The following is a 14,066-nucleotide window of genomic DNA, read 5'->3' on the forward strand; positions in this document are numbered from 1 at the left end:
CTGGAAAGGAATGTGATAACGCTTTTGAAGGTTGCTATTGTTCATTTACTTCTTTCTTTTTGGGTGCTTTCTGACCCCTTTTCTTTTGCAGACTTAGAGCGAGGAAAACGTCCACCAACTCGACCCAATGTGAAGGTCATCTGGATTCAAGATGACTCCCCGCCTCCGCCCAACCAAAGGCGTTCTGAACGTACCCGCGAAGCCGCTCCCAGCTACTCCGGCACTCAGATGCGCTCGAAACGGACCCGTTTGAATCTTAGCTCGAAACCCAAAGACCCAATCAATGAACATGATTCGAATGAGGATGCCGAAGGAGACGATGATTCGAATTCTGGTGGCCATGAGGACGAGGAAGAAGAAAAATCAAATGATGAAGTTGTTCAACATCTCAAAATGAAAAAGAACCAGCAGAACATCAAGATCAAGACAAACTTTCAACCTCAGATGAACTAGATCTTCCCCCGGTCAACTTATCTCAAAAATCTCTACGGAAAGGAGTCATTCGATCAACCTCTTCAGACTTAGATGGAGAACCAATCTCCTCAGCACTATTGTCTCCACCACCCGTCCCGGAACCTTCTCCTGGCCCATCTTCCAAACTTGAGGATGAGGAAGATGGGTTAGGGAAAATCAGGGAGCCCCGAAGCTCACCGGCTCCTGAACAATCTCCGGCCCACGAAAAATCTCAGGTTCCCGAACAGCCTCCGGCTCCCAAACGCTCTCCGGCTCCCGAACAGCCTCCGGCTCCCGAACGCTCTCCGGCTCCGGTTCCCGAAAGATCCTCTGATCTGCCTTCGAGATTGCCTGCAGATGTTAATATATTACCTGCAGAAGTTCTTGGCAACCCCCATCCGGTCATGAAGATATTGAAATGGAGGTTGGATCCCCGGTGGAACCAATTACTCAGCTCATCAAGAACCAAATTGGTCAGTTTGTATTTTACGTTCGGCCAGGTCATAACCAGGGTAAGAACTCTGTGAAAACACTATTTTAACTTTTCCTCTCTTTTTGACCATTCTTGTCTCTCATAGAAACAAATGTCCAAGTCACACCATGTGAAGACAAAATGGATCTAGACATTCCAGTCTTTGACACAACTGAAGTGGCAACTATTCCAGCCAACTTACCTCCCGCAATCTCGGAGACGGATTTTATCCTGAAGCATCAAGAAGTTTTCTGTCAAAGTTTCACCGAATTTCCGGCCAAAAAGATGTCTTCAGCTACCTTTGCCAAAGGTAGAGACAGTGCTTTCAACTTGATCACCATGAGACTTGAACATATTCCTCTCTTGGAAAAGCCATCTTTCCAATTACCTCCGGGAACGTGTTTTTCAGGCAGCAAGATGTCTAATTCAGCATGGCTTGAATTTGTTAATGAGCAAGGTTAGTGCATATGATTTATTGAATTTTGGTAAAGTAAATCAACTGACATACCCTTTTGTCACAGGACTTCAATTCTTCACACCTGCTGAAGGTGAATTGCTGTTTAGCTCCGAATTATGGAGCCCTTCTTTGTTTCAAGATTCTTTCAATCCGGACCTGGATACAAAGTTATGGCCTTTTCACGTATGGCGGACTGTGCGGCCTATTGGATGTCCTTCCAAAAAGAAACGTCAAGAGGTTTCTAATTTATTTCAAGATGCTATTGCGGTGGCTGGGGATCAAGTCATTCACAAGAATACCTTTGAAGAAAACCCGGATGCTACTCCTTATGAAAATAGTTATAGATTTGTTTCTCATTTATTATTAACTCGTCCAACCTTAGGCTCCAGCGGTGGCGGAGAAAATCTACTTACTTCAGGCTTGTCAGGATCTCAATTAATTGCACACGAATCAGCAGTGGTCAAAGCCGGTACATTGAATAATCTTCAAAACTTTTCAGTCAGTGTTCACGATGTATTAATGGGGATAGCTGTAATGGATTTACATTCAAAAATTCCTGAAAAAGCAACTGATACGGAGCAAAAACAAATCAAAAAAGATATCAATAAGAAGATTGATGAATTGAAGGAGGTTGGGTTTGCATGGGGTTCCTTGGCCGGTTTCATAACTAGTGGTGTTAGAGGATTAATGTTGGCTTCAAGAGATAAGCATGTGCCAGTGGGCAATGCTATGGCAATCATCAAGGCTGCGGAAGAAATTCAAAAGTTGGAGAAGATTCAGATCAAGGAGAAGATTTGGTGCCGGACTCATGATTATATTATGGGACTTTTGGTCCAAGGGTATTTCCCTCACAAGCGGTCAGTTCATCCAGGGAAATCAGTGTTTGGTGAAGTCAAGGTTCAAAAGATTCAGCTGGCCATATGCCTGGCCTACGACATTGGATACTATTGGTCGGTGCAGGTACCAGGTATGACTTGTGCTATTCTTCCTAAAGCTTATATCCCTTTGGTGAAGATCAACAACACCAAGCTGACAGTTGAAGGGGAAGAGGAAGATGCAATGGATATTGAGTAAATGTTTTGTATCTTCTATGTTTTGTTTTCTTCTTTTCTCACCAAAATACTCTTATGTAAGCAATGTCAACTATCATTGGTTCTTGAGTAATAAAACTTTCCGTGGTACAACCTTGTGTGAACCATATGATGACATGTGAGATATGTAAACATACCAACTGTAACATGTAAGGCTACATGTGTATACATGATGTAATGGCTGACCACAACTCAGCCACCATTTGAGTGGAAGCATTTAACCAGTCCTTCGTTCCCAGTTTCTTCCGATCTTATTATTATTTAATTCTGTTCTGTCCGCTTCCTTCAATTTGTTGAATCAACCAAGGTAATCCATGTTCTTCCTTTGTCTTCCCGTCTGTTCTTTACTTCACTGAGATGAAGACAGATCATATAAGAAGATATATTATATCCTCAAGAAGAAATGGAAACTTGAAGAATCCACAAGAAGCCGAATCTAATTGAATGTAGATGAATAAATCAATCAACATTTCTCAAACATCTGTTCAATTCATCGCAAAAGAAGACTCATATAATTCAAAACATTTACCTCTCATGATTTACTCACAAACAATTATTGAAGACGGTGGCACTTGAGATACATGCAGAGATGTTTATGTCTCGTGAAGGGCAGGGCAAGTGACTGAGGGGTACCCCAACTACCAGCCTAACCCTTTGCTAAATGTATCTCAGTGCTTCCGCATTTCATTCCTCAAGAATTTACTCAATACTTATTCAATCAATGATTCACAAATGCAAATTAACTTAAATGATTTAAAGCTCACCGTTATTCACATTGACTCATGGAAGACGGAAGTACTTGAGATACATGCAGAGATGTTTATGTCTCGTGAAGGGCAGGGCAAGTGACTGAGGGGTACCCCAACTACCAGCCTAACCCTTTGCTAAATGTATCTCAGTGCTTCCGCATTTCATTCCTCAAGAATTTACTCAATACTTATTCAATCAATGATTCACAAATGCAAATTAACTTAAATGATTTAAAGCTCACCGTTATTCACATTGACTCATGGAAGACGGAAGTACTTGAGATACATGCAGAGATGTTTATGTCTCGTGAAGGGCAGGGCAAGTGACTGAGGGGTACCCCAACTACCAGCCTAACCCTTTGCTAAATGTATCTCAGTGCTTCCGCATTTCATTCCTCAAGAAATTACTCAATACTTATTCATTCAATTATTCATTCATAAGATCTCACATTGAATCATTTCATACAACCAAAATTTTATTCACTTATTTCTTTGCATCCCCACACACATTCCAAAATATTCACGTGTTGAACATACCATTAATCAAAGCTATGTTTTTTTCCCTGTAGATGCCCAAACCAGTATCTGAACTTCGAAAGCAAAAGATGGTTGAGTACCAAAAGCGGAAGAAGGCTCAACAACACAATGCCCAACGGGATCCGGTCCGGGATGTTGGAAGAGAACATGTCAGTCAAAGAATCAAAGCAGGAATCAAAGACCGGTTTGGCTTGCCAGAGGACTGTGATGTATTCCGAGTTCCTCAATTTGGGAACAGGAAAGAGCGAGTAGTGACCTATGGGACTGTGGTACTTGTGAATCTGGCTGGAAATAAGCTTATATGTGTTGCTAGGTTCAACAAAGAGGTCAAGTCCCTTGAACTTTCTGTTGTTTCCACATGGCTGACATTTCTTGCTGCAGGACCCCGCCAGCATTGACCCTGCCCAAGTGCAACTTTGGAAAGACTTTCGAAGGGCTATCAAGATCATGCATCAACACTCTGAAGCACGGGGTGTAATCAAGGAAAATCATGCAGTCAAGATGCTACCGCCCCACGAGCGGCAAGGTACTATGAAAGCATTTGGTCACAGATCATCTAAGCGTGCTGGACAATATCAAAGAGGAACAGTTATTGGTTTGTTTATCTTCACCTTTCCACAGGAGGACATTTCAGAAAGTTAATTTGTTCAATGTCTTAACACCAGCAACCTATGCCCAAAATTCATCTACCAGCAAGGACCCAGCCAAACTAGACGAGGACAAAGCCCGCCAAGATGAACTTCCTTGGGTAGTGGACTTTCATGCTGAAAGGACATGTTCATTATCTCTATTTGTGTATGATTCCAACAAGAAGCTGGCCGAAGACACTGATGCCCCGTCGTGGGGATCAAAAGAGCCGGTGCCTGGTAGCAAAGAGTGGGAGAAATCACCCAATGCCCAAGTCTTTGGGGACAAGGCTTTTGTGGGATCCAATGTGATTGCTACCACTGGAGGATTCCGCAACGGAGTTCATTGTGACTTTGATGCCACCGGATTTGCTTCGGGTTTCTTCTGCTTAATTGATGCGAACACATGTTGAGTATTTAATATTCACAGTCTTATGACCAATCTGCTGACATATGTAATCTATTACAGCTGAAATTATTACTCCGGCAAGAAGACTCGAACTTTTGGCCGAGAGGAAGGAAGAAATTGAACTAGAGAAGAAGACTGGACACCGCATTGATAAGAAGCATCCCCAAGTTGGTGCCAAGTTTGTAATTCACATCAGTAACTATTTCAAGTTTATTGTAGACATCAATGCAGCTGATGTGGTAGAATTACTGTGGGCAACAGATGTTTGCCACAACACCGAACATTTTTTATTTTCTGAAGGAGAAAAAAAAAAGACAACATACTTGCAGGGTGCTGTAACAAGGGAAAAAACCAAGGCAAGAAAAGGGATTGGAAAGAGTAAAGGGGCAGTAGACCATGTACTTGCTTATGCTTGTAGCACTCAGATCAGTACCACTGTGGTGGCAGCAATGAAGGAGATTATGGAACAGCGGGCTGGTTTGGATGATGAGAGCTGGGAAAAATTGCACAGCGGCCTTGCAGAGACCTACGATAAGCAGATGCAACGGAAACGGGCCAATTTGGACCATCTTCAGAATAAGATTACTTCTTATAAGGAAACAAAAGGTTCAGCACTCAGATTTTTAAAATGATATATACATGGTTTTTTTTTGTTTTTAAGATGATAATTTTGTGAGCAAAGGGATTTTGTAAATTTTTGATTTTTTTAAGAGCAACAAATTTTGGAATACAGATTGAAAGGAAAGAATTTACTCCTGAATTTCGGCCTTGTGCTAATCTCTTGCTGGAATATGAGTCTGTTCCCCAGACTTACCTCCATACAACAGCTCCATCTCCTCCCGTAGACTTAATTTTGCTACCTTTGGCGGTAGCAACCCCAGGTGCTTGCATATCTTGTTGCATTCGTGCTGGGTAGAGAAGTTCTCCAAGCCTTTCCTTCCAGTATTTCCGTCGCACCAAGCCATACTGGGGCCAAAACAAACCGTCAGGCAAAATGTTGGAATGCAAGCACAAAAGTACTTACTTGCTCGTATCCACAATCAAAGGGTCTGTCAAAACCAAACCTACCCCCTGAAGATCCGCAACCATTCTTCTTCCGCCATAGTGTTTATGAGACCAATGACTGAGAGCTTGCATTACTTCATTGACTAAAGGACTGTCTGAAGGCCGGAGTTCAAAGTTGTGATTGCTGGTATACTTGCGGTATTGTGTAACATCAAGTACTTCTTCAAAGAAATAAGCACATTCTGTCGTAGCACTGCTTCCTGCATAGACCGGAAAGTTTTGAACCATCTGGAAAATAAAAACATGTTATCGAGAAAGCTTGAATAAAATGAGATCCATATATTTGACTCACACGAATGTTTTGGATAGCTTCAACCGTTGCAGGGAAAAGTTGAATTTCATTCAGACCCAAAGCGGCTTTCTTAAACTTTTCAATCACCATGGAAACAGCAGCATACACTCCACCGGATTCTTTATGGACAGCCAGATGAGTCATATTGGGAGGCAGCTCCCTCCGCTTCTTGGCAACCATCGGAGTCACCTCACCACCAGGTGTTCTTCCAAAGGCATTGTAACATGTCCTGAAAGAACCTTTTCCAATCACCACACTTTCATCAACTTTGAAATGATACGGTGTTACCACCCATTCAGGTTTACCTTCTGCATTTCCTGTCAAAATGCATTTTTTCCCAACGGTGAAACCGTCTGTAGTCTCAGCAGGTGGAACAGGGCAAGCCATGGGAAGCTTTCGACCAAATACGGAGATATCAATAGCCTCTCTGAAATCAAAGGCCGGTACTAAGGAGGGCATGTCAGCCAGACCAAAAATGAGTAGTGAACAAGAGCGGTGAGCTTACCTGTCTGGTGAGGTGGTATCACATGAGTCATAGCTACAGGAGCCACATCACTCTGAGCACGGTGGGGAGATTTTCGTGGGGTGATGGGTGGCGGGAGTGTGTATGTACTATTCTTGGTTTTAAAATTAGAAGCCTTCTTTCGAGTGACTCGTGGTGAGGTGACTTTTGTTGAAGTTGAAGGTGTACACCTGGCTTTCTTGCTTGGCTGGAATATTTCGACACTCAAAGGCAGATCACCATCACTATCACTATCACTATCACCATAATCCGCTTCTTCATCTCCATCATCTAATAACATCTCCTCATAAGTCAAATGTTGAGATGCCTTTCTTTTAGCTTGTCGTTGAGGTTGTACCGGCTTACTGGTGGAAGGTCAAAGCCAAGGATTATTTTTGACATATTTGTCAGCCAGAAAAATTAGCTCGAGGCTAGGTTCTCCTTTAGTGTCATCAAGATATCTGGCAAAAACTTCATTGTTATGTAAGACCACAGGTGATTTCCGGCCACGGCCGGTTTTGGCCAGGTTGAAATACTCAGAGTTGTAAACTTTGGGTGCCTGAGGGTAAAGAGGAGAGTCAACCGAGTGGTCCCACAGGTTGAAGATGCCTTCCTTGGTGTCGTCCAAGAGTGTCAACGATGACCTATCCACAGTGAAAGTTCCCCGAAGTAGACCATGAGCGAAAGAGCCGGTGTCGTATATCACCATCCATCCTACAGAGCATACTCGGCCAGTGTGAGTAGTGAAAGGTGGAGGTTTAGGTGCTGCTGGATGACCATTAAACATGCGGTTGCTGCTAGCTTGTTTCTTGGCAGCAGCTCGCTTTGACTTGTCGCTTTGAAGTTGGTGAACATGAGTACCAGTGGAAGTCGAGGTACGGGCTGCAACAGCTGCTTTGGCATTGATGACCTTGAGATTGGCAGGGCGGGGTTGAGAAGCTTGGGTGGGTGCCTGCTGGGGGGGAGAAGGAACCTTTTTGTTTTGGTCCGCATTGATGTTTTCAAGGCAGGGTCCACATATTTTGTGTTCGCCTTGACGGAGAGTACTTTGACATAAGGGACAAGTAGGTCGGTTCATGATAGTGAAATATGAGTATCTGAGAGAAACCAAAGTCGAAGAAGAAGCTGATTGAAGAAGATTGAGGTCGATCAAAGAAGTGTGGTCGTCAAGAAGATTGAAGTCGATCGAAGAAGATTGAAGAAGATTGAAACTGATTCAAGAAGATTGAAACCGAATCAAGAAGATGAAGAAGATTGAAACCGATTCAAGAAGATTGAAGAAGATTGAAACCGATTCAAGAAGATTGAAGAAGATTGAAGAAGATTGAAACCGATTCAAGAATATTGAAGAAGATCGAAGAAGATCAAAGAGAATTGAAGAATACTAGGGAACAATGAAGCCGATACAAGAATATTGAAGAAGGGTGAAGCCGATCCAAGAATATCAAAGAAGATTGAAGACAATCAAAGAAGGATGAAGAAGAGTGGAGACGATCAAAGAGGTTCAGTGTAGTGTAGAAGAGTGAAGACGATCAAATAAGGATGAAGAAGAGTGGAGACGATCAAAGAGGTTCAGTGTAGTGTAGAAGAGTGAAGACGATCAAATAAGGATGAAGAAGAGTGGAGACAATCAAAGAGGTTCAGTGTAGTGTAGGTTTGGTTGAACAAGTGGATGGGTGGAGACTATAACAAAAGTTGGAGGAATGACTAAGATGATCGGTGATGGTGTGTGGGTTGTGTGATTGGTTGAGAGGTAGAGGTAGAGAGGTACACTTTTCATCATCTAATGTGAAGTTTTCATTTTTGGGGTCTTTGTTTATGGTTTGTTAATTGTCGTTTTTTGATTATCAACATTTGTTTTTTGATTTTTGACTTTTGATTTTTTGATTTTTTGATTTTTGAATTTTGATGTCCTCTTTTGTGGTTTCCTGGTACTTTTTGTGTCAATGCGACAATGGGGTGACAAATGTTGAGTTTCAAGTTGTAAATCTACTGAAATTTGGGCCGTAACCTGGTCTGAAAGGGGTTTCTGCCATGACTTTTACTCCGGTACAGGGGTTTTTGCCCTGTATTTGAGTATTTTCTGTAGTTTTGTCTTTGATTTTTGAATTTCGCACCCGGGAATTGTGATTTTCGTTTTTTGATTTTTGCATTGTCACCTTGACACCTCTCACATTCCGTAATTTTGACTACCTTGAAATTTTTCGATCTTCTTTGGTGGTTTACCTGTTGAAGGATCCCACCCATATCGTTCACCTCCTTCAACGTAAGGATTCTTCTTAAACAACGCTTCATCTATCGAATTACATAATTGGAAATCGAACAGATAATTAGTAATTATTCTAACATCGTTTTCACAGATGAAAAACTTTACCTCTAGATCGAGTTAATAAGAAACACTCTTCTGCTAATGCTTGATTGTATCCTGAGATGTCTGGTGGTGCAACATGACCATCCACCTCAACTCTATTGATTAAGGATTCTTCTCTAACTCTTATATCGTATTTTAAAGCCGTTAACCATCCCATCAACGCCATCACCTTTTCTACATTTGCTTTGTGGGCTAAAGACCATTCTACAAACTTCTTGAAACGTGCGTTGGTTAGTGCATTTATGTAACCATTATAATGTATACACCACTCTCCATAATCTAACAACCATTTGTCTGCATATGGTAAACCTGTGTAAGTTTCAGTCTTTAATTCTCCTTCAACAGATTTGATTTTCTTCTTCGCATGGTAACCCATTGCTTTAGTTTGCCAATCATTATCGAAGATAGTTAATGGAATTGGATACCTTAACTCTTTTATGTTCCTGTCGAAATATGGCGTATAACTTCTGTTTTTATAAGTGGAAGTTCTACCTGGAAAGAACCACATTCCATTTTCAAAAACACCTCCATCATCTCTCTTCTTTTCATCATGAGTTTCTTCTAAAATCGGATTAGCTGATGTTGCTTGTTTATTTGAAGGTCTCTCTTGATGTTTATCTAAATGACCTAAAGCTTCATAGATCTTGAGATATTTAGACGCTCCATAACCATCGCCTTCTACTGTTAAAGACATAGCTTTCTTGAAAACCTCGTTTTTATCCGTTAAATCTATTTCACTTCCAGTTTTTCCATCTTTTTCAATCACTACTTGATCTTCTAAAAAACATAATTAATTTCAATTGATTAGTTATAACTGTTTTCAAGGAAATTTGTAAGGATAAACCTTCCGTATTGCTTACTTTCAAAAGACTTTGGTTGACTTCTCAATAAATCTAAATACGTCGCATTTACAATTTGACTATCACTATCACATCTTTCGATCGATTTGACTTGATTCTTAGCTTTCTTTGGTGTACCTAGAAAAACCGTGTAACCATTTGATTAGTTTATCTCACTTTCTATTTGATGACAAGTAAATTATAATCACTTTTCATTACCGGAATTTGCTTGAAGGCGCTATTCACATCTAACAAGTTTACATTTGTTTCATCATTCGACTTTTGAGAACTTAAATCATCAATTAAATCTTCTATAACTATCGGATTAGCCTTCACTGGATTCTTTATAGTTTTGTTATCCCGTTTTTCGCTTTCTACAATTTGAAAAAGGAATTTCAAGAATTAATATCAGTTTTCTATTAACTTCCAATTAACTACAAGGAATGTTATTTAGAAATGATTTTACCTCTTAACAGATTAGAATCGAGTACATTGTTATTATTAATGTCTCCTTGATTCGTAACTGATTGGACTTCTTTAGAATTTCCATGAAGAGTGCTTGAACCGAGATTCTTGGAGATTTCCGAATCTACTTGGCTCTTATTACCGGTATCATCTGTTATACCTTGGCTATTTTGATTTGAACCAGAGTTTCTTGATTGATCTCCTTGGTTTGAAACTAACATATTTTTAACTGAATTATTATCATTATCCTTCTCTCCAATTGCTGCTTTCTTCCTACTAGTACGATCTGTCATTTTAAATTTATTAAAGTTATTTAATCTTGGTTGAATTTAATTTTAATGATACGAAAAAGGTGAGACTAGCGAACTGAAGGAAGAGGGGAGTCGGGTAAAGCACCTGATAATCAGGAAACGAGAGATGGACTTGACAGGAGGGGAAGAAGCGAAAGATAGGCTTACTTCCCTCTGTTATATGTCCATGACTCCAGGGCCTGACTGATCAGTCTTGATGCCAAGCGTAACCTGCTAGGCATCATGCGATCTTGCTTGGTCGGATTCCGTAATCAAAATGCCCTGATCACGAAAGCGACCGTCAGGCCCAGCCCGACTCTCTCTCTCTGACTGGTGCTGACATGGACGTGTCGCAACCTCCTTCGTGCCTCATACGGGTACTAGCAATTACAGATATAACCAGTTGTAAACCTGCCTGGAGTTTTTACCAGTGACCACTGTTATTCTAAATTTTACCAAGGCACAATTTTTGGGCCTGTATGTTTTGAATTCACATCCAAGGCTTGATTTTTGTGGTTTTGAGTGATTAGTATAATGACTCGTGTAATGGTGATGTTTTTACTATAGTCTTTGAGTGACCAAGTTGATACACATATCAGGCAGAGTTAGCTGAAGTGTCTCACAAAAGAGAACAAAAGAGAAACACAACCAATGATGGCTCTAGACTGTACCCAAAACCAAGAATGAACAAAAATACAAACATCATTATCAATTAAATGCATTTGAAGGTAACAATCATTGTCTGGTGTACAGCTCTATCAAAAGTGCAGACAATTGCTAATGATATGGAGATCATAATGATTATTTAAAAGGGTCAGAACATGCCTAATTTAAATGAATCAATAATGATACATTGATCAATGAAGACCAGTTGCATGGAAGAACAGATGAAAGCTGGCTTGAAATGCAGTATAACGACATGAATCAATGATTTAGTTAAAAATGGGAATAAGCTGCCATCACTTAAGTTGCCAAATTTGAAATCAATCGTGAAAATCAAATGAACAAAAGGACTTCAATAGGACGCATGGGAGCAAAACATGTCAAGCTGGGAAAAAGAAAGAGGAAGAAACTAATAGTACATAAACTATGGAACAGACAACAAGGCTCCTGCAAGGACCTTGTGACAATTTGTTTATAATATTTTGTACATATTGTATACTTGTATTCAAATGGTTACCTTTTCTGGCGTGCAGTTAAACAACCACACAGCCAACAAAGATGCCTCGGATTGAAAAATCCGAGGTATCATCGGACTCAAATCCTCGGACAGAATCTTTCCGAGGTTTTGATCCGAGGTATTATTTTGCGTCAAAAAATACCTCGGATCAAATCCTCGGACGAGACCTGTCCGAGGGTTTCCATCCGATGATGCCTCGGATTTTTCAATCCGAGGCATCTATGTTGGCGGTGCCAACACTTGCTGCAAAGACTGCAGTAGATACCAGACATGCACAACCAATTTAAACAGTTGGTAATTGTAACTTGGGGTCAGACTCAGTGGGAATCCAAGCCCACAGAGAAGAGGGAGTTTCCCTCATCCCCAAGGCCACAGAGATGAGAGAAGCTTCCCTCATCACCATGGCGCTGGATCCAATTGTGCACCACACATCAGCAGATCAGAAACATGAACATAATGAATTGACTGGCACAAAGTTAAACCACACAAAAAAATACATACATGATACACTACTGCATGTGAGAGGACAGCAACTATTTGGCTGACCCTTCACTGAAAGATGAAGTGCAGACAAAAATAAATTCTTCTCTTGGAACACTCAAGTGACAACTGCAACAGTTAGTTGACCTCTAATAAGACACTTTGGTGCCAGTGGGATGGCTGAGCTGTCCTTCTTGGATCTAGCTTGGAGATCTGGTTGATACAGCTCTGGAGCCTGCAGTACTTTACACTCTGAGAAATTAGAGGTGCCACAGGGGTACTTTATACTCTGTAGTAGAGGGACCAAGTTGTAAATTCCAAGCTTGTTCTTGTAGCTACTTCTCCCACTAGCTAAGAACACTAGTGGGTTCTGCAAGCACCTGAGCAATAAAGGAAGTAAGACAATCAAACTACAACAGTATCACTTTACTCTATTCTTGGTGAAAAATCAAGTAGGCTGTGAAGCTGAGTTGTGTAATGATATCAAATGGGTTCCTCTTCCAAAGTGGGAAGAGGAGGGGTTTATATACTCTAAGACCTAGGTGTCAACTTGTGGTTGGCAATTAGGTTTGCTTCTCTTTGGGTTAGGTTTCACCTTTACTATTTAAGTTATTGTTAAGTGACCATTGATGCTGAGCCATGAGGTGTAAATTGAATCTTCATAGTTTTAAACAAGTTACACATATTTACATATGTATTACATATATTTACATGTGTGTTTTTTAGTCCTTGGTCCTGTACATAGGGCTCAGGGCTGGCATTGTACATGTATAAACAAGTGTGAGGGTAGGAAAATTAAGTAAAGAGAAAGGAGTGTGAGCATAGATGGGCCATTGTGTTGCAAAAAGTGTGCAACACACGGCAGCACAACATGTTGCTTAGGCAGAAATGCAACACAACACAGCTGTTTGGTCCGCTGTCAGTTGTGTTGCTCTATAGAGCCAAATGTTTTTTCATGTTGTGTTGCATTGCAGAGCAACACAACAACTAAAGAAACCCTGGCAACAGGTTATTAGGTGGGCCCTGGGTAAAGCAGTGGTATGTTCCAAGGCCTTTGGGGGTAGAATATGTAGAAAAAAACCCAATATGTAACATCCTTTGTCATTACAGCTGTTTCAACAAAGATTGATCTTTTTTGAAAATCTCGTCACAGTGGAAAACCTGGGTTTTGTCTCTCTGCTAATCTGGAGAATACAGAAAAAATAAACCCTATAAACAAGACTTTTGTCTGGTTTTGTTCACTGCGGCAAAAACTTTCTTGAAAAAAAGTGGTCAACCTTTCTTGAAATGGCTGTACATGAATATTTTTTTGTGACTTCATAGGTAGGTAATAAAAATACATGGCTTGATTTGTTTCTTAAACCATTGTGGGAGATTGTACAGCCCTGGGTCACACTGCTCCTGTCTACATAGATAGAAATGTATTTTGTTGTGTTGCAAGCAATGCAACACAGCCACCCATTGCTGGTGTAAGAAACTCAGGGGGAAATCTCAGATTTTGTGCCTGGAGGGCTTGGATGTATGACCTACCCATTATCAGTTATCACAGGACCAGATTTTGATTTTCCCATTCTTAATGACTTAACCAAATGAACACACAAATTCAGTGATGAAATGAAATGAGAAATTATTAAGAAGTAACACTGAATTCTACAAGATTTAGGCAACTGATTTTTCCAAATATTTACAATTGTGTTAGCCCAAGCAAAAGGTATGACTCCAATTAGAACACCACCTTTACATTTAGATCATACTATAGATAGTGGGTTGTGTCAAGACTGTGTGGTA

The 14,066-nt window shown here is 40.6% G+C and overlaps 2 protein-coding genes across 2 annotated transcripts; both read right to left on the minus strand.

Annotated features, from left to right (window-relative positions):
- Window positions 1-6,197: 6,197 nt before the first annotated feature.
- Window positions 6,198-7,055, minus strand: MELLADRAFT_88896 (uncharacterized protein; the record flags this gene model as incomplete). The annotated part of the gene is made up of 4 exons (XM_007404834.1): window positions 6,198-6,216; window positions 6,258-6,597; window positions 6,657-6,957; window positions 7,020-7,055. 4 exons carry the CDS (start codon window positions 7,053-7,055, stop codon window positions 6,198-6,200), a joined length of 696 nt encoding a protein of 231 aa, XP_007404896.1.
- Window positions 7,056-9,007: 1,952 nt separating this feature from the next.
- MELLADRAFT_58857 (uncharacterized protein) lies at window positions 9,008-10,621 on the minus strand (the record flags this gene model as incomplete). Its single annotated transcript, XM_007404833.1, has 4 exons — window positions 9,008-9,801; window positions 9,885-10,001; window positions 10,073-10,237; window positions 10,330-10,621. 4 exons carry the CDS (start codon window positions 10,619-10,621, stop codon window positions 9,008-9,010), a joined length of 1,368 nt encoding a protein of 455 aa, XP_007404895.1.
- Between the last annotated feature and the right edge of the window lie 3,445 nt (window positions 10,622-14,066).

This window comes from Melampsora larici-populina, assembly GCF_000204055.1.
Source record: "Melampsora larici-populina 98AG31 unplaced genomic scaffold MELLAscaffold_2, whole genome shotgun sequence".
NCBI classification, from domain to species: domain Eukaryota; kingdom Fungi; phylum Basidiomycota; class Pucciniomycetes; order Pucciniales; family Melampsoraceae; genus Melampsora; species Melampsora laricis-populina.